Below are 23,705 nucleotides of genomic sequence, written 5' to 3'. Positions count from 1 at the left end.
AAGGGGTTAAAGGGTTTGGCCGCAGAGAGTCACATAAGCAGAGTATTCAGCGTGTCATAAAAACATGGGTAAAAGCCGAATTCCCTTTTTCTCATGCAATAAATAATGAGCTAGCCAAATTCTGCTGCAATAGGGCTCCATGAGGGAACCAGCAGCAGCTTGCAATCTTTAAGATCGCTTGAATGCTAATGTTAGTTTTATTACTACAATAATGAAACCTTCCCTCTCTTGTGCTGCCCCCAAACATGACGGGGGACCCATAACGACAGGCATGCAAGCGCATGAGAAAGGGTCTGCGCAGGGCAATGCCTTCCACATTGCGGTCGCGTTGTTGTCACTGTGATGGTGCAAAAATATGACAAACCAAGTAATATATAATATGTTCTCAGATATCAGCTGGGAAGAAATGATGAAGGCATAGCGTTGAAGAAGTGGATTTCAGGTTCAATGATCTAAGGAGCCCGCGCAACCGAAAACTTGCCGTTTTTCCAGTTATAATAACAATCAGCAGTTGCTACATAAATGTTTGAAAACTTTGCCTTAATTAAGGCAAGTTATGAGATTTTATTTTTACACAATAGGCTTGAACAGACTTACGCTCAAAGCAAAGTCAAAAATCCTGTTTTATTCATTACTAATGAAAAGTGCACAGTAGATTCTGTGGGACTGACAGAATTTTATATTAAAGCACTACATTAAAAGGAATATTTTAGGTTCTAGAGGCTCTGAATTTTCTGTATATTTATAAAAATAAAATGATCCTTAAATACTTCATCAAAGTAGTTATTTGTGGGGAGTTTCTTTTTAAATAACCCAAACTGAAGGATTTTCTTTGTGAATGTTTCACAAATACATATTACTCATAAATAGCATATTAAAATAGATTTTTCTAGCTGGGAACAACTTCCAGATCTATAAGCATATATCCTTGAAAAGATAGATTATAATTCTGCAGAACGATTATAAATTCGTTACTGTGAGCACTAAAGGATGGCTTAGCCATTAGGGTGCTATGTTTAGATATATTTGAATTATCTTCCAGACTGAGACACTTGCTTAAGTCATTAAATTCACCCTATGCTTCACACCATCATTTATACAATGAACAATTTTTTCCTTCCTCATAGGTTGTTATGAAGGTGAATCCATTAATGGTTACAAGGTACTTGGACAGTAGAGAGGTAAGGACCGAGATAGATACTATTTTTTTTCAAGAGCCTCTGCACCTTTCTCAGCCCTCCTTCTGTTCCCCTTGATCATAAAGTGATCACAAAGCTGAATATATGATGTAGGAGTCATGTGGAGAGGTTGTAAATGGAGGATTATTAGGACTTTTACCATTTCTCCTTGAGGAGATGATGATGATCTGTGAGGGAATAAGCATCTATCCCAACAGCAAAAAAAAGAGAGGAATACGAAGGGAATACAGAAATGACCTGTCAACTACCTTTCTTTTTCTAGCAGTAGGCATTCAGCTTCATTCTAGTCAGATATTCCCTGTTTAATGCATCTTTTTATATTTATTATATTTTATAGATTGTGAATTAGGCCTTGATGGGCAAAGAGACTTGTTAGGTCAGATTACAAACTGGCTTGCTAAAATCTCTACGGAAGAGTCCCTAATACAGTTCTTTCCGCTGATCTTGGTAGAAGCTGAAAAAGATCCAATTAATATTTCCAAGATGCTGCTGATTGGCAACCTTTCAGCCTCAGAGTCGGGCACCGCACACTATTTGCAGGCTGTCAGGAGCACCACGGAAGAATCACATCTGTGTAGCACAGCCTATATATTATGAAATAGCAAAAATACACGAGAAGAAGTTAAGGGCTAAAACATAGTGCCAGCAAGGCCAATCAGCTGTCTCACCACAGTGCGTCTGTATTTAGGAAGAATACAAGTGTTTTGCATGTTTTGGCAATGACTGCACGACTCACTTGAAAGAGGAGCGATGCTCCATGGTCAAACCAACCTCACGTGCACAGTGGCTTTATGCAACCTCTATGCTCTCCCCCTGTGAGAAACAGGTTGTCTTGGGTTTAGCAGAATGGCTAAGGCTTTGCCTCCTGACCGCTTTCCTGCACTCAGCATTGCCTTAGCAAGGAGGCAGGCAGTGAACTGGGGACAGTGAGGAGACAGGAGGACACAAACCTCCTGGAGAAGGACAAACCAAAACTGGAGCCTTGTCTGACAGAAGCCTAACACACAAAAAGGGCACATCTCCAGTGGGAGCTCAGGTTCAGGAAGCAGCCTCTCTGCGTAGTTAGCAGGCTAAATTAGCACTCATGGAGTATGATGTTGCCACAGCTGTACTGTTTCCAAGCTGGCTAGACATAACCACAGATACGCTATAGATTCGCAATGCCCCCGAAGCCCCAGACACCTCCAGCTTCCCAGCGACAACTTTGCAAGGACTGCTCATGTCCCAGCTCCAGTGTTGCCCCATCAAGTACTTAATGTTGCAAGGAAACATTTAATCACGTCTTATGAGGGGCAAACTCAATCTGATTAAAGAAGAAAGGGTCATAACTAGGGGGAATGTAACACCACTTCTTCACTGACCATTAGTTTTAATGACATACCAGTAATACTAACTAGCTTAGTCTCAAAGGCCCAGGCTCATCTTATCTACTCCAGCCATCCTTGAAGCTAGAAGCTGAGTTAGTCATCTAGCCTCCCGACAGCTGATGGAGAGAGGAAGCTCTGGAAGGCAATTTATTCATCCTGAGAACTACCCTCCAGAGGCACATCTCATTCTCCAATGACTACTGAGGAGACCTAGACAACTAGATTAGGCTAGATACTTAATGCTAGATGCTTTACATTGCTAAAGTTAGCTGAAAGAACCAGAGTTTAACAGAGATGAAGTTTTGTACTGCAGCGTTGGGCCAAAGAAGATAAGACCATTTTGTGATCCGTTCCATGAATGCCACAATCTGCTAAATCTAAGAGGGGTCTGAGGTCTGCGTTTCATGTCTGTTGCTTTCTCCTTCTTCCCGCATGCCCTAATAGGGCAATCTGGATGGAAATGGCAAGGGGAAAACCAACACGGAACCACAACAAGAAGATATACCAGTCACAGTATAGTCTAGAGAAGGCCACAAGGATGAAAATGCTTAGTAACTGCTGGTTGTCCAGGGCTCTGCTGGAAGAAAACACTGCATTTTCTTGCTTCAACTTTTATTGTCTGAGGGTCCATTAAATAAAAACACTTGTAAATATTAGAGTTAAAGAGAGAGCTGAACACCAGCTAGAAACTGTAAAAATAAAAGCAATTTTCATTTGTACTTATCGAGATATCTACTGCTGTAGCTGCTGGAGTTCTGCTATTGGCCAGAAGGATCATTTGATGCTTTTCAAGGAAAGAGAAAAGCATCAACAAAAAGCTAGTGAGGGACACACTTTTAAAGATAACAAAGAAGACAAATGTATTCAGACTGGCATTTTCATTAAAAGCTTATTCCCTGAGATGAACAAAGTCCATGTGCATGCATGTATGTGGTTACACCTGAATCTGTGAATGCTGTTTGTCTGTAACCTCAGTCAAAATATATAAGTGCTTCTATACAGCTGAAAATAACCCAAATCAACATTTCACTACCTTTATTAAACAACAACAACAACAGGCAAAGCAAGCATGCAGATGGAGAAGGGAATAAATAATCAAAGTAATAAAAGGGAAGTAATGAATTGTGACATTCATACACATACACTCACAGTATACATTACACAGTATACACAGTGCTACAGTTTATACATTTTACATTAATACTTGAAAACTGCACTTGCGTATTACATGTATGTATAAATGTAAGTCCCATGACTTTCTCATTATGCAATTCAAAGGAAGTTGATACTAAAGATGGAGGATCTAGGAACTGCCCGTTTTTTTTTTTTAAATAACTGATACAGACAAAAACTATATCTGAGCCTACACTGATTTTGCCAGTCTTGCAGCGACAGAAATTCACTGCTGTTACGTCAGTTCTTCAGCTAATATCCTTTGTCAATGCAGAAGGAAATGGTAACCGGAGAGATGCATTTATTGTCAATTCTACAACCCCTACAAAAGCAAACTGGAAACCCACAGGAACATGCAGAAAGTGCACACTGTAACTGAAGTAAATGGATGCTAATTTAAGGCTCCATCGCACTTCCACTGCACCTGAGAATACTTCACATCATACAGGAATTGTCTCTGTTTTACATCTAGGTTTTCCCCAGCCTCCCCAGGAGTTAAAAGTGCACAATTTTTTGATAGGAATATGCCTAAATTATTACATTTAAGAAATAGAAGATAATGAGATGTATTTCATATAGAATAAAATATCCAATATTCACCTATGGCCATTGTAGAAAATACTAGTACACACACCTAAATTTAACTTACACACACATACAGACACACACAAAGGGTAATGATAGCTCTGAAAGAATTGTGGCTGTGTTGTTACCGCCTGCTTACAGATGTTCCCTAATATCAGCCCCTGTACAGTACAGATACACGTTCTGCTTCTTTTAGCACCTCTTCCAGAAACTACAGGCTAACTGCTTCAAAGGCAGTTCATCTCCACATGCTGAAGCAAACATGAACAAGGTTAGGATGCTGATTTCAAAATCATACTTCTGAAAATGCTCCTCAGTTTGTCCTAAAACATCTTAGAGTCACCTTTGGACATGAGAATTTATTTTAAAGGGGGTGCAGAAGCAGCTCGCCCACATGAATCTATTAAATTGTAAGAACTACATTTTATGTTACTCTGATTTTATGTTGCATGTAGGTAGTAGTGATTTCACAAGACAGTACAAGGATTGAGCTTAATAAAAGATGCAACTATTAGGGATTCATTCTTTAATAGAGTTATCTATAAAAGTGACAGAACTGGTCCAGCTATAGAAGTTGTGGAGTAATTACACTTTAATTTGCTAATATATATTGTATCCTTAACAGCCAGAAGACTACCATCTGGTCAATTAAACTCTTCTCTTCAAATCCCTTCTCTTCCAATCCCTCTATGGACTGCTGCATAAGATTAACTACAAAAAAGTAGTTCTTCACTCTGTATATAAACCTCCTTTTCCAAACATTTGCCCAGCTGCTTCTTGAACTGATAGCGCAGTATTTCTATGACCAGCTTTTCCACTTTTCCATATTCTAACCTACCCATTGTGTGAAAAAATACTGCCCAAATTCCTTATCTGCTTGTCTCCTCCTGAGTTTCAGTCAATGACCTCTTGTTTTCAAATTAGTCACTATCTCAAGCTGCTCATTGACATCAATACATTCCTTTCAGGGTCTTCTAACGCTCTATGGGGACCCCCCTTCGTGTTCCTTTTCCCAAGGAATAGTCCATGTCTGATCAGTCTTTCTTCACAATTCATTTGCTCCAAACCCTGAATAATTAGGTTTGCTTTCTACCATACTTTCCTAGTCCCAATTCTTTTCTAATAAAATCCCCAGAACTGCAAAGAAGTCACAAAATATGGCTCTTTTAGAGTAATCTCTGCCAGTATATACACTATTTTAAAAAGAAAAAAATAAATAAATTACATCAATAACTTGCTTACTTTTTGTTTGAAACCTCTACCTCTCAAATGCGCGAGGTGTTTTTATATATGTTCATTTTATGAACTGCTAATTGATGACTCTACAGAGTCAACAGCTTTAAAGCTCTATGCATCAAAATGTGTTTTGCAAAGGAAACAACTGAATATTGTTTTAAACAGCTTGTTCTAAATAGTGAGGGCTCCCTAATCATCACAGGCTCTACCGTAAAAAACTGTCCTATACATTCACTATCCGCTTTTGCGTGTAGCTGGGGGCCCAGCTCTCATTGTGATTAATTATCTTCTGCGAAAGCCTGCAAGAATGAGCACTATTTGCCTAATTGTGTTTCCAGGGTAACTCATTACATAAAAGTTACAATACATAAAGGCAGCTCATTTGAAAAACTGGCCTTACAACATATGATATGTTTACATGGACACAAAGAACTTTTTTTCAGAAATTGAAATAGGAACATTTCAGGAATTACATGGTGAACATTGCTGCTAAGATTTGAGGCAATCTTGTGGGGGGCACAATAGTGCACAAACCAAAAACCAAATTTTGGGCTTCACTGGCCTGCATTTTTTTCCTAGAGATAATAATCTAAATCTAGCAAAGACAAATCGCCAGGATTAGCATTGCAACAGATTCAAACTTAGAAAATGAAAATAATCACATTTTAAAGTTAGGAATTTTTCTGCATAAATTTTCCTCAAGAATTCCACTTATTTCTATTCCTGCTTCTTAACTCTTAACATTAATATTTAAAAAAAAACCTAATCTCTCTTTTACACTACATATTCTCTCAGCTACTGTAAGAAGCATACGGTGTGTTAAATTTTATTTTCACAGGAGAAACTGGACCCTGGGTTCCAATAATATTCCCTCATTTACTCAGAGTATGTCAGAAATAACTGATGTCCAGGAAGTTGCTCTAGGCTTATATCAGTACAATTGAAGAATAGAATTTTCTCAGTCTTTGAGTCAGGACTCAAAAAATAGCAGATTGAATCCATTTTAACTCTAATATGGGCAAGCATTTGCTTTCATAAAATCCTGTTAGAGAGGAGCTCGCCCTACAACTTCATTATGATTGTTCAATTCACATAGCAGACAAGCAAAACCTCAGCAAGGGTTCAGATTAGCCAAAATCATTTGATCATGATGAGTCAGAAGGCGAATTAAGAAATCTTTTGTTTTGCCCTAAAATGTCATGCTATACAGTGCATGTGCTCAGGAGCTGACTCACCAGACCCTCAGACAATAGCATGGTGGGGACAAGGAAAAGGACCCGGGGAGGGACCTCCTCGGCCAGCCCAGGCCACCGCACGCGGACTCATCCATTATAATCCATGCTTTTGATTGCGGGAGAAGAAACCGCTGGTTTGCCTTTGCTAAATCAAATCTTTTTTGCTGGGTTTTGCAATTCTGAAATCAATACTTTACAAGGAGTTTAGAATTCATGTTTGCCTTTGCTTCGTCTCATCTCACTCCAGCTAGTTCAAACACAAAAAAATGGATGGTCAGCAAACCCCAAACAGCTGCTAGCTGGATTAATATCTAAAAATCAAACTATTACCTACACTATCCAAGCCTCTCAGTTCAGAAAAATGAAAGCAGGAAGACCCATAATCTCATTCTTTTCTTTGTCATGCCAGAAACACTCAATAAAAATATCTTGCAATATATCAGACTTTTAGTCTTTGTAATAAGCCTGTAGGAAAGATGAGAAGGGAGAAAATTCGCAACTTTTTTCTAGATCAGAAAAAAAGGGGAAAAAGCTGAACAGCTCAGAGTTACTGTGAGTTTGGAGCGAGGAAGGAATATCAAGTAAACTAACCTAAATCAGTTTATCCTCTGTAGTAACAAAAGATAAAACTTGTTAATACATCAAGAGTGTTAAAATTCTTATCAGAAATCAGCCTCAGAAAAACAGTTTGTGTCAAAAGTCCAGCAAGCATTGTTATATAGAAAAATTGTTACATAGAAAAACCATCAATTTATCATTTTCAGTCCTTATTCAAATCATGAAGCACACATAGAGTTAAAAGAAATCTTCTAAACTTCCCACTCAAAACTAAAGTGTGTTTTAAGCTGTCTGCAAGGGAAATTAGAGGTGACTTTGGTAACTGTCTTAAAATTTTAACATTCATTAGAAAGTAGTATCAATATTTAAACATGTTACTGTAAGGTCAGATTCTACACTGCTTGGTTTTCATTATTACTTTGATGGGTAGAGGATCAGAGCTGTAGAGCTCCTCTGCATATGGAATATAGTATTAAAAATAATTACAGCAATAAACTAAGTGATAAATAAGAGTGCCACATTACTGGAACAATTAAACAAAAGGATACGCTCACATTGAAAACTTTCCAACGACATGATACCGAAATGATAGCAGTGAACAGCCGTCGCTGTTCTCTAACTGCTCCAGTATCTAATAAGATTATTTAATGTGGCTATCTGAAGTGCGGGCACAGATGGGGTCATTACATTTATTGTACAGAGGACACCGAAATTCATTAATAACTTGACTCAACAGGAAACCCTTCATGATGATGTGCAGAGCTGGAGGGACTCCCGAAGGCCGAAGCTGTTTGAATCACAAAGGCAGCCGGGGGCTGGGAAGGTGTTTGCCGAGCCCAGGCTGGGCTCCAGTGGCCGCACGAGCCCCGCGCGGGCACCCTCCCCGCGCTCAGCCACCCGCCCGGGGGGGGCCCGGCGCTGCTGACCCATGCCGGCTCCTGGGGCCTTTCTACCGCCCGCCCTCACTTTTCCTGCAAGTGCGTGAAAACAGGGCGCTTTGCTTTTTCGCGTTTCATTTTGGCTTTCTCGAAGGGGTGGCTCCGTCAGACCGACGGGGCAAATGTTGACTTGGGTAGCACGAAATCCTCGCCAACTCGGTTCTTTTTTCCTGCCATGGGCAGGCTTTAGGAACAGGTTCCTTGCTAGTTGTTTTTGGCGTATAAAGTAATAGGAGACATGGCAACAGGCATGACTGTAGAAAATATGAATTTATAACATGTTTAATAGAATAAGTATTAGCACTAATTCAATGAGCATTGGGAGAAAAAATTGTTAATGACAAAGGCATTTACAGTTAACTGTCTACGAGAATGTAGCAAAGTAAATCACTGCATGAAAAGGGAGCTCCTTTTCTAAATCTACCCTATTAAAAAACCCACTAAAGAGCCAAAGCATTTATTGATTGCTTTCTACTTTCCCACTGCCGAAACTAAGTACTCCTCTATTTACTTTGATTTAAAAATGCATTATTGTCTACTTTCTAATAAACCAGACAGTGGAACAAGAAACGCAAATTATTCTAAGTTTATTCTTAAAAGTCCTTTTTTTTTTTTTTTGAAAGACTGAAGGCCTTAATCCTTAAAAGCCTTTTTGAAAGAAATGTTACTAGATGCTGGCCTTGCAGCTGGGCCCAGATTGAAAGTGCACTTACATTTTTATGCTTAGAACTGAAGGACTCTAAAGTTAGTCCTCGCACTCCACATAAAAGCTTTGGAAATGGCATTCTTTGCTACTCGTGCAATTCATTCTTTAAGAAAAGGAAATGGAAAGAAAGATTTCATGTCCAGGGCTCCAGGCCCCTTTGATCGTTTGATGAACATTGGATCCTCAACCTGGGCCTCCAGCTTCTCAGGGCAGACAAAGAGGGCCCCGGCCGCACAGGCTGGGCCGCGATTCCTGCCAGAACAAAACCTTTGGCGGCCGCACAGTGTGACAGCCTGGGAAAGGCCCACCTCAGCAGGGCTGAGATGCCCGCTCTGCCCTTTGATCTTTCATTTAAACCCCAGCCAAGCCCCAGGTCAGGGGATTTCCAACGGCACAGCCCCATCGGCAGAGGGGAGCAGGTCAAGAACAAAATGGGGGTGACCGCGCTCAGAAAGCCCCGCGACGCCTTTCTCTGGCCAGTTTCACATGACTTGTCGCGCTTTGTGAAACACTAAGCCCGCACTTAAAGTGGAATTTGACATTACATGGTACAATGGAGTCAATAAATGGCATTCTTCAGTGCTTTTACAACAAAGTCAATCCTTCCTTAAGTGGTTGAAAGCCCGAAGCTGGAAAATACTTCTCATTTACTTCCTTCTGCAAGTAAATTGCATATACTTTAAATCTGGTTTGCATTGCAGCTTTTAATTGCTGAAGACCGAAATGAGCTCAACAAGTATCTAACAACGATGAACATCATTAATTTTACTAGATACCACTGCTTGCATTTTTGGAGACTAGGTTGTCACGTGACATATGCCAAGTATCTGAAATATCCCAGATGAAAACCAATTTTCCAATGAGAATGAAAATCTCATTCCACTGAAAAATTTTCAGGACAGTGCTGAGGAGAAGACAGGCACACAACTTCTTCTAAGATCACTAGCAAGTTCCACATACCCGTTATGTCTGTGTTTGATGAGACATATTAACAGTCAGAATAACGGCAGGAAAAAATGCTAAACTCTTCTGTCCAGGGGAACAGCACATCACTGTGTCCCCCAGAACTGGGATACATAAGTTTCAGGAAGCAATAGATGACTGCAAAACATGGAGTGTGTTTTAAACTATATATGTCTGAGTTAAAGATTTTAAATAATAACTGTAAAGTGATTGGAAGACAAAGAACTAAATATTATTATAAATATTATTTCTCTGTATAAACTAATATATGTTATTACAATTAATCCTTCTTTTTTTAAATGCAAACACCTGTGCATCATGCCAGATCAAGGTAGTGCAAGAATTAAGCTTAAGAAATAAGGAAGGCAAGTGAGTATTTTTTGCTTATTTCTGACCACATGAGATTTCTCTTACTCTTGAAACGCAGTCCTATGAAACTGTGATACGAACATAGCCAAAGGCATGTGGGAGGGTACAAGCTACAAATAACATTGACCATGATGGCTTTAATATATGATGAGGTTAACATGCTTACCTCTACCCTCCTCCCTTTTGAAGGCAGCAATCAGTATTTAAAGTGTTGCTTATTTCTGAGATATAAAGATTATTTCACAGTATCTTAACTATTTCCCACATCGAACCATTTACTAGTCAATAAGAAGTAAAGGCCCTGTTCTCAGAGAATCTGTAGCCTTTTCTTTTTAAGAAGGAATAGTATATATTTATGGAGAGAAAGAGGATTTCCCACTTCATAAAAGTACACCTCGCAGACTAGGAAACGAAGGCACAGGCGTTAGATGAGTTGCCCAGCACTGAGCAGCCGGCGGCAGAGCTGGCAGCAGAGCACTAGCCAGTTTCTTTTCAGTTTACTGCCCGATTCACTACAGCCTTTTTGCTCCTGAAAGACAAATCTGTGCAGCACCCGGCACACGGGACCCTCGCCTAGGATCACATCTTCTAGGCACTATGGTGGCAACGGACAGCTATGAAAAGATAAGTAATTGTATTTGACTGTTGTTGCTGGGGAGGTGACGGCCGGCTGTGTACCAGTCACGAAGCAGCCCAGGAACTAACTTGGATAACCGCTAACCAATGATTACATAGCCCCAAGGTGTCTTTTTTCCTTAACTGCGAAACCTATTTTAAATGATAAAGTTAAAATGCAAGTACTTCTCGACAGCACAAACACATCTGCTCATTCATAAAGCGTTTGCTTTGCGTGTTGTGTTTTGAGATCCCCATGAGTGGGCAAATGCAACTTGAGAACGTTCAGGAACGAGCACAATTTGCCTCTGATTTATTCGAAGGCTTTCTGGGACTACTGCGCCCCGGGTTGCCGTGGCAACGCAGCCACATCTTTCAGGACGGAGAACGTAACAAGGCTTTGGGTTCTCACCTTTGGCCATTTTATTGAGAACCATGTCAATTAGGATGTAGGTTCCACTTCTTCCTGCACCGTCACTGCCAACAGAAAGGGAAAAAGAGAAATAAAGCCCATCAGCGCGCGTCTGGACCCAACAAAGAGGTACCTGCCGCCAGCGCCACGCCGGGTCGCGCGAGGCAGGGAGGACAGGACCAGGGGAAAAGCGGGGTGCTGGGGGGGGGGAAGCTCGCACTTAATTAACACCAGGCCCACGTGACATTAACTCTTATTCCGCATGGAAAACAGGGATCTGTTTTGATTTTTAAGCCGAGCTGTGTTTATGCAATGGAAATATTTCAAGCAGCAGTGGAAAAGCCAGTGATCTTAGACCAGGAAGCACATGCACGGCCCTGTCCAAGAACTTAAACACTCGATTACCGATGCGCCGTCTTCACTGTCAGACGGGACATGAACCATCTGAACTTGAAAAATCATGGGCAATTTGTTTCCTATTTTTACCCTTTCCTTTAATTCTTCCTCAGTCGCAATGAACAGAAAAAAAATATGACCATGCGATTCCCAAGAAACAGCTCTAACTTTTGGGTGGCGTGGGTCCCCCTTTGGAGGCATGTGAGCCCGCCTCGGCGGGAGGAAAGCTCCCGAACCGGGATGCAGCTTGGGGCCCTCTCAGAGTGGCTCGTAATGCCCAGCGTGATGCTCTTTTAGAGCTGCTGTTAGCAAACATAATTAAGACTTTAAGTAAAAGCTTTTTTTTCCTCCCCCCCCCTCCAAATTTTTATAAAGGTGCATGTGCGACCAATTAGACTGGCAAATAGTTCTATTAATTAAGCCATTATTTTTATTGATAGCTCAATTCGTGTACAAGAGTTAATGAAAAGAAAAATAATACAACAGTGTGAAGAGCGTTATTGTATTCCATTTACAGGCAGGTTATGAAACTTAAATTTTTGTTAAGTGTCTGTAGACAGAGGTTTTTCTCTTTATCAGTTTCTAGAGCACTTCTTAGAGAGAAGGAGGTATTAGTAATAGTTTTTCTCTTTTTTCCTCCCCTCTTTGCAGAGCGCCTCCTCGCAGCCAATGGCAGGTGGCCCTGCCCCTCGCTCCCGCACTCCCACAAGAGAAAAGTGGAGGGCAACATATTAAACAACTTTCCTCTTAGTCATATTTATTTTTTTGTGTTCCTTATCTCCAAGAGTATCTTAGACAGATTAGTGCAACACTCTCCTTGTATCTCAGAACCCCTAACAGCAAAAACAGTTATTAACATTATTATTGTAAAGTTTTATATTGACCTGTCCAATAGCTTTTGTTTACATCCATCAGACTGTCAGGCCTAAAGATAATCTATGCTTAAAGGATTACTCAATCTCTGGATAGGTTTCCATTCCCTGACATTGCCCTGTTCTTATCATGATCACTAAAAGCATGCAGAGAAGAAATAAAACACAACTGAGCGTTAATAAAAATAAAAGGCTAAATTGGCAATGCATGGAACCATTATAATTTTGAAGTACATTTATGAAATTAAAGTGCTATATATATTTGGAAGGGTGGCTGTAGATTGTAATTTGTGAAACAACATCTACAAAATCATAGTAAAGGGTAATTTTATTACGGAAATGGACCCTAAGCATTAATTAGCATTAAAAAACATAGGAATTATATGTAATACCTTTGGCCTACCTTACTATATGTTTAGTGATTCATCTAAGGCTTTAATTTGCCCATTTTTGTTATATTTATATTATATTCTTACACATAAAAATCTCTCTAAAGCTATTTTAGAAATTGTACTTGCCTGCAATGAACAACTACTGGACAAGAGCGACCCCTGTAGCACTTGTTTACTTTTCTGCAATAAAACAGACACAAAAAATTAATTAAACATATTACATAACTGTTTCTTTAACCAACTGTCAAAAATAAGCAATAAAAAAGCAAATATTGCAGTCTTTAAAGAAATAGTCAGATTGTTCATTTCCTAACATAACAAGCAATTTTAACATATGTAATTTTCTTTAAAGTTTGCTTCTGTTTTCCTATGGTAGAAATTCCAAAAACTACTTCTTTGTAACTATTAGCTAAGTGAAATAAATAAACTCTTTTCTCAAATGTCTCATATGTTAGCTCCAAACTAAAATTATCATGTGATATTTTAATTTTAGAGGCTAACTTTGAGTTCATGAGCTTGCCCAAAGAAATGCTTGAGGAGCACCAAACTGAATCCAGAATTAAAAATGGGCATTCCAGTATACTTTGCGTAATATGTGCTTATTTGAAAAACAAATTCTCTCCGGAACAGCAAATAGCAAACCTTCGGAAAAGCTTCTCACACATTTTTAAAACATAATATATTCATGGTAAAAATAACTAAAACCATCAGTAAGCTTTAGTGCTTTGATTCAAGTGCAAAGGTCTTACAAACTTAACATCTACATACTATTGTCTTCTCCAGCTTCCCAGTTCAAGATTCGCAGCGGCAAGAGAATGTACCTGAAGTCAAACAGCTACAGAACAGATCTGCTGATACCTGACCTCAGTGAAGGAATAACTAGCACTGAAGCAAACCAAGATACTCAGTCTAGGATTCTGAATGCAGCCCACAAAATTGGTTTAAATCTATTTAAATTGCCTTACAAAACCCAAATCCCAAACCTTCTCTTCCGCTCTAGTGTTTCACATGTGAAGTACGTTACATGCCCAAAACCATAAAATATGCGCACACTTGTTAACAAGGCAAGCTGAATACAGGATAAAAGGGGAAAGCATTTCTTCAAGAAATCAAAACCTTTCACGTTTCTTAGTTAGATATTTGAATTTACTAGAGCTAGAAGGTCTCCTGCAAAACCGTTCCATCTCCAGGGGATGCCCAGATGCTCATACAGGCACTGGCTTGGCGCAAGTGTTGCAGAACATCCTGACTGTGGCACTGACCCAGTGGGCTCTTGAAATCCTGCAACTGTGGTATTACGTTATTATGAATTTTAAAGCATAACTAACCTACTGAATCATTTAGTTCTTGGCTGTTCATCCATTCAGTAACATCTGTGCTGTGAAAACATGCACATATCTTTAAATATTGCATACAGGATAGCCTGAAGAGACCTAAACTTCTCATCTGAAAGGGAGCCTGTGTGGATACCTAGAACTCAACTCAACAGGCTGCGGAGATGTTGGTGATGTCCCATGAATCCATGCGTTTATATTCTGCTTTTTATCATTTAAGATTCCCAGCAAACTTGATAACAATACTAAGTTCCTGTAATGACTCCCTTTAAATATTAGAATTCAGGATTTTTCACAATTCTTACTCTTTCACTCACATATGTAAATCATACTGTGAGAGACTTTCTGTATTTATATTCTTTCTATGTAAGTAATTAATGTGAGAGAACAACTTAGTTCATATGAAATTAGGTGGTAAGCCACTGAGAAGTACCTGATGTTGGAAACTGAATGGCCCATTTATATGCCCATAAATAAATATCCACGCAGGCACTACCAAGCAAAACTTACACCTTTTACACAATTTTAAAGACTTGAGCTGCAGCAGGGCTCATGAATGAATCATTTAATTCTTGATGGTTATATCTGAGGATCAACTCTTTATGTACAATATGAAACCTGATAACTGCTTTTTCTATTGTGCAGTAAATTATATTTTAAATGTCTGAAACAACACCTGATACAACGAGTCTGCATTCTCCCACAGGCAGCTGGTCACCCTCTCTCCCCTGCTTCATGTGCTCTAGTAGTAGCTTCTGCATTTAAAGTATTACATAAAAGCTAATAACTCCAGAAGGGCATTTACCATTTCTTTTTCTGCTTGTGTGGTTCCTTTGTTCATGGCATGGCACCCCTAATATGACATTAGCATGTTGTGACTAGCCACCTACTAAAGCCCTAACATAGCTTCAAGAAAACATGTGAACTAAACCTATCAGTAAATCAGACGCAGCCAGAGACGCATGTTAGGGAAAGACACCTTATGTTTGTCAGTTTTATTGAAGGCGTTTCAAACATTTTCATCATCACACATTTCAGAAAACACATTAAAACAAAGGGTTGCAATCCAGCTGGTTCATAGCTTTGTCTATATATAGCTTAGGAAAATATTTAGAAGTGCAGCAACATCGCATTTCAGTCTTAGCTGTGGCTAATTAGAGTGAGCTGAAAATTCACCAGTAAGCAAAGTTCTGGAATGTTTAAGAGAATATATATAATATATATATAAATATATACATATACAGGAAGAATTAACTCAGAAAGAATGATTAGTAATACAAACCAACCCTTGGCTCATTGAGTGAAAAAGAAATCATCATGCAAACCATCAGCAAGCAAAGGTCAGAGGTCGTTAGAGGCTCAGAAAAGGGGCTTCCCACATTGTCCCTGCAGCAGAGTCACAGTTTCCAATGATCACTTTTGTGACTATGCAACTGGGCTCATATTACTAGCTGCAACATCACAAAAATGACACTGGCAACCGCTAATTAGCTGGCAAAATAAGAATTTGTCCGTTTTTAAAGTGAGCAGTGTTAGTAAATGCCATTGCACACAGCAAGAAGTGATAGCATAATAGATATATATTTTAAGCAAAGCCCTCACATGTGATGCTAATTATCTTTTAGCTTAGCAGTCCCTCTTTAAAGTGTAAATGTGCTCCCTCTGGGCTCAAGAAATATTTAATTACACATATCAGTGCATGACTAACAAGCTAGTCCAGAGCAATAATGATTGGTCTATTGTTCAAAATGAAGTTAGGACTCCAGAAGCAGTTAAAACTGACCAGTGGTTTCTGCAGTAGCCTCACCTCTCAGGGACTGTATTTGTATAGATTTTTTTAAATATGTAGAATAATCTCTTTTTGGCAATTTATACCTACATTATTAAGGTATGATAGATTATTCCTCAAGGTGTAATGCGTCTGCTAAATGCAAAATCATCTAAAACACTGTCTGCTACATAATAAGAGAAATGGAAGCTTTCAGTATTCAAAGAGACTTGCAAAATTTAATTTAATAAAAATTAGAAGGTCCTTATTTCCACTGACTCTGGGCAAGGTAATTTTGGGAATCCAATTTTTCTTGGTGATGAATTATAAAAAATAGAGGGTTGGTTATGTATATGCTTAATTTCATATATGTATGTGAATATATAAATATACACACATATCCATATATATATACAAACACACTGAATGCACATAAAAACATAGATATTAAAAGAAATGAGAGCAGCCCCTTCCTAGCACTACCTCACTATGAGTATGGTAGTACTCTGTGAAACATTTACTCTGGGGGCTTTATGACTCAGCTGTCGTAATTCAGCAGAGGTTGTACTTGAAATAGGAAGCTTTGGGTGCAAAACATTTATTCTATAAAGGAATTCCAAATACATTATTTCAGCAATAGTGCATTAGTTTTTTGTCATTAAAAAAACAGCAACATCAGATACCAAGAAAACTGAGATTCATAGACCAGCTCTTGTGCATGCCAAAATTCCTTTTCAGAAGGAATTTTACTACGCATTCAGTATTACGGGATCATAGTACAAAATCTGCACATAGCAAATGATTACAGTACCCTCAACTGGATTGTGAATACATATTAAATGAACACTCAGGATTCAATTAAGTCTTAACAGTTTCATTCCCATACTTGCCTCAGATAGGAAGAATGTCATCTGAACTATTTTTCTCACCTAGTTATAATTTTGCCTTTTGAAAACACTGCGCAACGCTTCTGCAGCATGGCCAGTTAATCCTTACAGAAGGTCACCCTAGCCTGTGTTTTCTCGGCGATGTGGTCTATGACTTAGCGCACACCCAATCCTGCAGTCCCTGCAGGGACCACAACTCTTACTGAAGCCAATGAGACGAGGTGCTCAGCATGTGAGGAGACCTGGCTGTACAGGCTCATTCTTACTCTAGTTACGGTCAAGAGCAAATTTCCTGCTAACTTCCAAAGGGCAAAATCGGATGCTGTGTTTGATCAGCGCTGCAGACCTTCATGGCTTAATGGAAGCAATTCTGAATTTCCACTACAGAAATCCACTATAGGCAGCTTCTGCAGTACCATAAGCAAAGGAAAAAAATCAACCTATAAAAATCACATTGAAGTCTGTATTTGAACCCAGAGAAGAAAGCCTTGAAAATTCAATTACAATTTCGACTCCATCCTTATGCCAGTGCTTCCTTCCTCCCCTATTGCTTTTGCGCTGAGACACATATCCTTATACTCTTACCTAGCCACAGTTCGTACAGATTCAGCAGCTGTACTCCATTACTTGACCTGCAATGTGTGAGATTTCCCTCTGCTTTGAAATCCTTGTAATATGCAAGAGAATACTGACAGATGAAGGATGGCATTTAGTCCTTAATTTTAAGGGCAAAATTTTGCCAACAGACATGTGCGTAAGCAGCTCCAGTTGGACGTAAGCCAGCCCGGCCCCTCAGGTGCCTATGCGCCACTCCTACCGGCAGCAGTCAGAGCTACGAGTAGTTATTGAAAACCAGGTTTGGACCTTTTGAGCACTGAGCCCCTCATAATCACTTCAGGGGTTTGCAGGCAATATTGCAGCACGGGGAGGAAAACGCGCGATCCCACAGGCCGCTGGCGGATTCTGACCCAACTCCCCAGACCTTGCCGAGATACTTTTCATTAGGCATAAGCGCAGCGCTGTGGATTAGCTGATACATGTTAACACCTACACGCGCTGCACTGGGCACGGTCTGCAATCAAATGAAGATTATTTCACGCCAATATTTATCAGGCGTGGCTTTAGTTTTCAAATTAAAATTTAGATAGACACAGCAAACATTAGAAGGCGGCAGGGACTTCCCCCCCTTTTTTTTTTTGCCTCTGTGTATTTATATTTTAAAGCCCCGTTCCCTTTCTTTAAGATTCCAGAGGGTGTACTTTGTCGACATTTTCACGTGCTTCCTCACATTTGCGCCTTCCTTCACCCACCGAAAGTCTAGAGTCCTGACTGTTTGATCCTCGCGAGCAAATGCTCCCACTGGAAAGCCATCGCTGCCATATGACTCAATTGCGATTAGGTTTTTCTTTAGCGTGCTCATGCTACACAATTTATTTGTGAGATTCCTGCAACAAGGATGGTTGAGGAGCCACCCAAAAGGCCTTGGAGTTGCAGATCAGGTAAATATTTGCTGAACAGAGAAATACAGAAGCACAGAAAAACCATAAAAAGGGAAGAAATGCATCGATCTCTAGATGGGAAATGAGTATGTCTTAAAACCAGGCAAAAGGTTTTTGTGACACAACACTAAAAATCAGCCTATATACTGCAGATTGCTTGCCAGTTTTCTGTTCCTAGCTCATAGTGGCAGCACAGGCTGAGGGACACCCTTTCAAAACAAAAATAATTAAAGGACAGTTAGAAGTGCAGCTACTTCGGTTCCTCAGATTGCCATTATCTGAAATAAACTGTTATACTTTGTGTTTTACCTGCGAAAATCCAGAAGCGATCTGGTGGAAGCAGGAACTTTCTGGTCATTCCAGCTAAGGAAATGGAACTGCGTCACTGTCCGTGTCTCGTTGGTCTGCAGGTTTTTCAGGTAGAAGCTCCTCACGAGGAAGTCCTCGCACCAGATGTGCTCGGAGACAAGGTTCACCTGCAGCAACAGGAAGCAGCAAACGCAAGTCAGGCATTTCAGTTGCAAGTGGTATCTTCAAAACCAAATGGATGTCTAGAAGGAAGGAATCGCACCAAAGCTTTATTTTTATTAGCAAATGGGCCACTGCTATAGAAATAATTTGTTATTTAGCAATCACTGTAGTTGTTTGCAAGAAGGGTTTAGTTGCCATTGCTATTTGATTGAAAAACATTAAAAATTTTTTGACAGTTCTACTGCAAACTGAAAAATCACTAAATTGAAATTTTGTATTATATAAATATAGATATAAAAGAGACAATGCCTGAGAATATGTTAAGCTGCCAGTCACCTTCTGTTTGGAAATGCCCACAAGGCACTGCTCAGGACAGTCTGAGTGGTCTTAAAAATCTCCTAATTCAATTCGCATAAGAAGTTAAAGTTAATTTCTTCTGCTATGTAGAAAACTAAGCATAAAATATGCAGCTCATTTGCATAGTTAATCTTTTAAGAAAAAGGAAGTATTTTCATCTGTTTGTTTAAATAACTGTAATTCTTCACATTTAGTTTTTCTTCATATTGGGCCATTGTGGTATTTTTTTTCCTCATCTACTCAGCTGGACAACCGGAAAAATATGACAGCCATAGTCAATGTTACACTTCAACAAAACTGCGTGATTTGATATTTTGGGCTAGATTTGCAAAGCAGGAAATACATATATATATATATATATATTTGTTGCAACTGAGGCACAAGGTAAAAATCAATAGCACTAATTGCTAAAGCTACATATAGGCCTTTGAATAAACATATACATACAGCTTTCCTAACGCAAAATTCACTAGTCATAAACATACTATTTTCCTATAAAGTATAAATACAAGCTTTCATATTTTAATCACTAGCACAACCATTTTAAAGACAAAGTTATTGTCTCTCCTTTTTTCACTGTAGCACCTGGCTCATTATTTACTAGATGCTATCCAATGCAAACTATCTTGCTATTAAAATTACACCACATTTCTTGCAAATCTAACACGACTCGAAGGTACACTGAGAGTATTTAAGAGACCTCAGCTCACTTTACAGGTTAGATTGGATTAAACAATATTTTGCCCTGTATGAAATCAGTCCATGCACTTACTGTCACACTGACAAGCAGAGATTTTGTTTAAGTACCTCGTAGATGTGGTAGAGATTTGACCCTTCATCTGGCCAATAGTGGTAGCACTGTTTGATGCCATTTTCAGTAAGGGGTGTCAGCATGACAATAACGACACAGCCGTTCTCCCAGACCATCTGCAGACAAAGAAAGACACCGTGGCCACATTGTGACTGCCTAATTACTGCGTGACATGTATAATTACTGCACTCAGACACACAATCAAAATTTATTCCATTCACAGGAAATTTATTTCATTTTCATTAGACACTTTTACTCTGCAGCTGCTTTCAAATCCCTGAATAAACTGGCACCATATTTTGCATGCTTCCATGAAATATTAAAGAATTTCCAACGAATTCAATCCATGTCTTTTACAGATCTCTCCTCACTCCCAGCAGTGTGTTCAGCTGCTTTTCTTTCAAACTTCCAGATCCACAAAGGAAACGCTGAACAATGTTTTCAAAAGACACAACTACTTGGTGTTTGATATTTAATACTAAAGCAGCATGGACGCATGTAGTTAACGATATAGTGACCCATGAAACAATATATTGACCCACTAAAGCAGCATGGACTGGACACTGTTTGTATCCTCAGCGGCCTTGTTGCAGTTTGCCACGCAGCAAAAGCTGCTCAACCACTGAAACCACCGAACTACCTGAAACACAGTAAAGGTGGCAACAGTGAGAAGGAAAAGGCAGAACAAAACCACAACTGAAACCATTCTTCCAGAAACATTTCTGATAGAGAAATCTTCATTTTTTGGAATTTTTGGAAAGGTTTTTTGCAAATGTGTATTACTTCTTTCTCTCCTTCTTCCTTCTTCTTTTTCTTCTTTTGTTTTTCTTTCTTTTCTTTTCCTTCATTCCTTCCTTGCTTCCTTTCTCTCTCTCTTTTCTTCCTGCTTTCTTTTCTTCTCTTTTCTTTTTTGTTCTTTTCTTTTTTCTCTTCTTTTTTCCTCCTTTCCTTTCCTTTCCTTTCCTTTCCTTTCCTTTCCTTTCCTTTCCTTTCCTTTCCTTTCCTTTCCTTTCTTTTTCCTTTCCTTTCCTTTTTTTCTTCCTTCCTTTTCTTTCTTCCTTTCTTCCCTTTCTTTCCTTTCTTTCCTCTCTTTTTCTTGTTCTCTCTTTCTCTCCTTTTTTTTTGCTGGAGGAAGAAGGAAACAGTGCAGCCCACCCTGCAGACTGCGCACTCTCAGAGCACAGGTACAGCAGGAACAGAGGAAAACCGCGGATCTTTGCTAACAGCTGATCTGTTAATAATTCAGCCCCGCTGCCGAGTGGGCGCAGGAAGCCAGGGCTCCCCCTCAGCCCCAGGATTCAGGGACGTTTCCCCCCAACAGCAGAGCATGCAGAGGCGCTCTGGCAAATCTGTGTTCCAAACGCAGCTCACGGCTGAACAAAAAGCCTCCTAGGAATTAATACCACGCCGCATAATCACTAAAAACTGTTATTATTATGCTGTACATTGATGTTATATTTGCATACAACTTTCATTGTCTTTTTGCTAGCCTATAAAATTACTGAATGAAGAGTAAACTGCTCTTTTTGTGGAGGGTTATGTTTATTTCACAGAAATATTTATAAGCAACTGTATTGACATGTAAATTCTGTAAACAAAAAAGGCCTTTGTCTAAACTGTGCAAAGATGAGATGATACATTCAATACAAGGATTACTTTTTTCAATTACATATCAAATCAAAAGGTTCTCCATTCATGGATAATGATGTTGTCTTCTCTTTTAAGAACAGCTTGCATATATAGAAACAAACAATATTTTTCTTCTTTTTCATTATGCAATATAATTAAAACAACTTTTAAAACCGGCTTAGAATTCTTTATAGAAATGAATCTAGGGTTTGCACAGAGTAGGGCTATTTATAATTTGGGACAGAATCGGGGAGAAACAAATTACAGTTGAATGTAAGGAATAAAAATAATCTTTCTTATCTTTTTTTTTGTTCCTTAAAAAGATTTTTTAATCAAAACCTCTGTAATCCACCCATCCTCTTGTCAAAAGCTCTCAGTGCCACAAAAACAGCAAAAATGCTTTTAATTGATATATAATTCACTTTATATACAGATGCAGATTTATAGTTTATCCCTTTCTTTTGCATTTGTATTTGTTTTAGGCCACAGCTGGAAACCTTCTCTGTATGCAAAGAAGATGATACGGATTTCATTCATTCTAACATAGTTTCACTTTTTTTTTTTAAAGTCTGCAATCAGACAAAGATAAGAATTCAAAACATGTATCTTACTTTAAAACTAGCCCACTAAATCAGTACTTTCATCACATAATGATTTAATGTGCCTCTAGAAGGTATAGAAGCTCATTGAAGCCATTACGAAAATGAGGAGAAACACAGTTTTTATGAGTGTAATAAAAATACAATGATCTAGACCATAAACTAATCATCTAGCACTCTGCTTGTGCCACCCAAGTGTAACATTATAAAAGCCCACTCGTTTAGAGAGGAATCCTTACAGTTTGGCAACCCTGTTCATTGGTTCAAAGATCCAGCATTTCATTACAGAGGGGCTGTCTGCCTCTCTGAAGATTTCATTAAGCATAAATCCAAATGAAAGTTAATTTAAACAAACAATTTCAAAGTTACTCTGGGGTATAATATTTCTTTTAGGTCATTGTGTGAAAATGTAGAAGTCAAATCTACTAAATCAAGAAGGCAATACAGCCTAGTGCCGTCAGCCCTGCTACCAGCAACCGTAACTGCCTCTCCTGCGCTTACCATTTATACGGGATGTTCACTAAGACTCACAGACTGTGACTTGAGGACTACAGTATTTTCTTTGTTTCCTTAGTAACTTAAATATTAGACCACCAGGCTGTTACCTGGATTTCTTTACAAATAAAGGATAGGAGGGGTGAGTCAAAGGCAGTCCACGAAGTTTATACTGTGGCCTGTTGATCACCCCAGCTTTAATGTGGTGACGTGTTTTTCAGCAACTACAGCTGGCAGCATGTGACACCTCCCTGTGTTCAGGGAGGCCAGATGGGGCCACATGCTAGAAAGAGGCTCCGAGGACTGTGTCTCCGTACGGAAGGAGCAGGCAGCACACACTTGGTCTGCACAACGCTGGGATAGCCTTCGGGGAAGTGCCTCTGGTTACCAAAGAGGTATTTCAACTGGACGCAGAAAACAGAGAAGGAGATTCAGTTGCAAACTTACATTAATTCACATAATTCTGAACTTTGTATACTTGCACAATAGCGAGTAAACCCAAACATGGGATACAAGGATAAAGAGAACGCAACGTCCCCAGGGCAGAGGCTTTTCTTTCTAGGTATTTGCACAGAGCCCAGCAAAAGGAAGCCTTAGACTCTGAACGTAACTACCACTGTACAAGCAAAAATATAAAACCAAACTTAGATCACTTAATCACAGGCAGTTTCATGTTTGCACTTTGTGGTAACACGTTCGGGACAGTAAGAAGCATTGAACAGAGTATTCTGAATGAAGTATGTCCAACTGAAGCGACAAAGTCAGAGTTACGTATCAGAGCTCGCTACAGCGTTCTGCAGTGCAGCCCCTGCTGCAAAGGGAAGGCTGTATCATTCTGC

At 39.3% G+C, this 23,705-nt stretch overlaps 1 protein-coding gene across 1 annotated transcript in view; it reads right to left on the bottom strand.

Moving 5' to 3' along the window:
- PTPRN2 (protein tyrosine phosphatase receptor type N2) overlaps positions 1–23,705 on the bottom strand; it is a 586,186-nt gene that overhangs the window by 14,960 nt on the left and 547,521 nt on the right. The window contains exons 19-22 of the mRNA XM_067292199.1: positions 20,140–20,259; positions 18,814–18,980; positions 13,143–13,196; positions 11,357–11,421 (exon numbers count right to left, since the gene is read on the bottom strand). Of these exons, the coding sequence (XP_067148300.1) occupies positions 11,357–11,421; positions 13,143–13,196; positions 18,814–18,980; positions 20,140–20,259 (406 nt within the window). The remainder of the gene's footprint in view (positions 1–11,356; positions 11,422–13,142; positions 13,197–18,813; positions 18,981–20,139; positions 20,260–23,705) is intronic.

This window comes from Apteryx mantelli, chromosome 2 (genome assembly GCF_036417845.1).
Source record: "Apteryx mantelli isolate bAptMan1 chromosome 2, bAptMan1.hap1, whole genome shotgun sequence".
Classification (NCBI taxonomy): domain Eukaryota; kingdom Metazoa; phylum Chordata; class Aves; order Apterygiformes; family Apterygidae; genus Apteryx; species Apteryx mantelli.
This window is presented reverse-complemented; position numbering and strand designations above follow the sequence as displayed.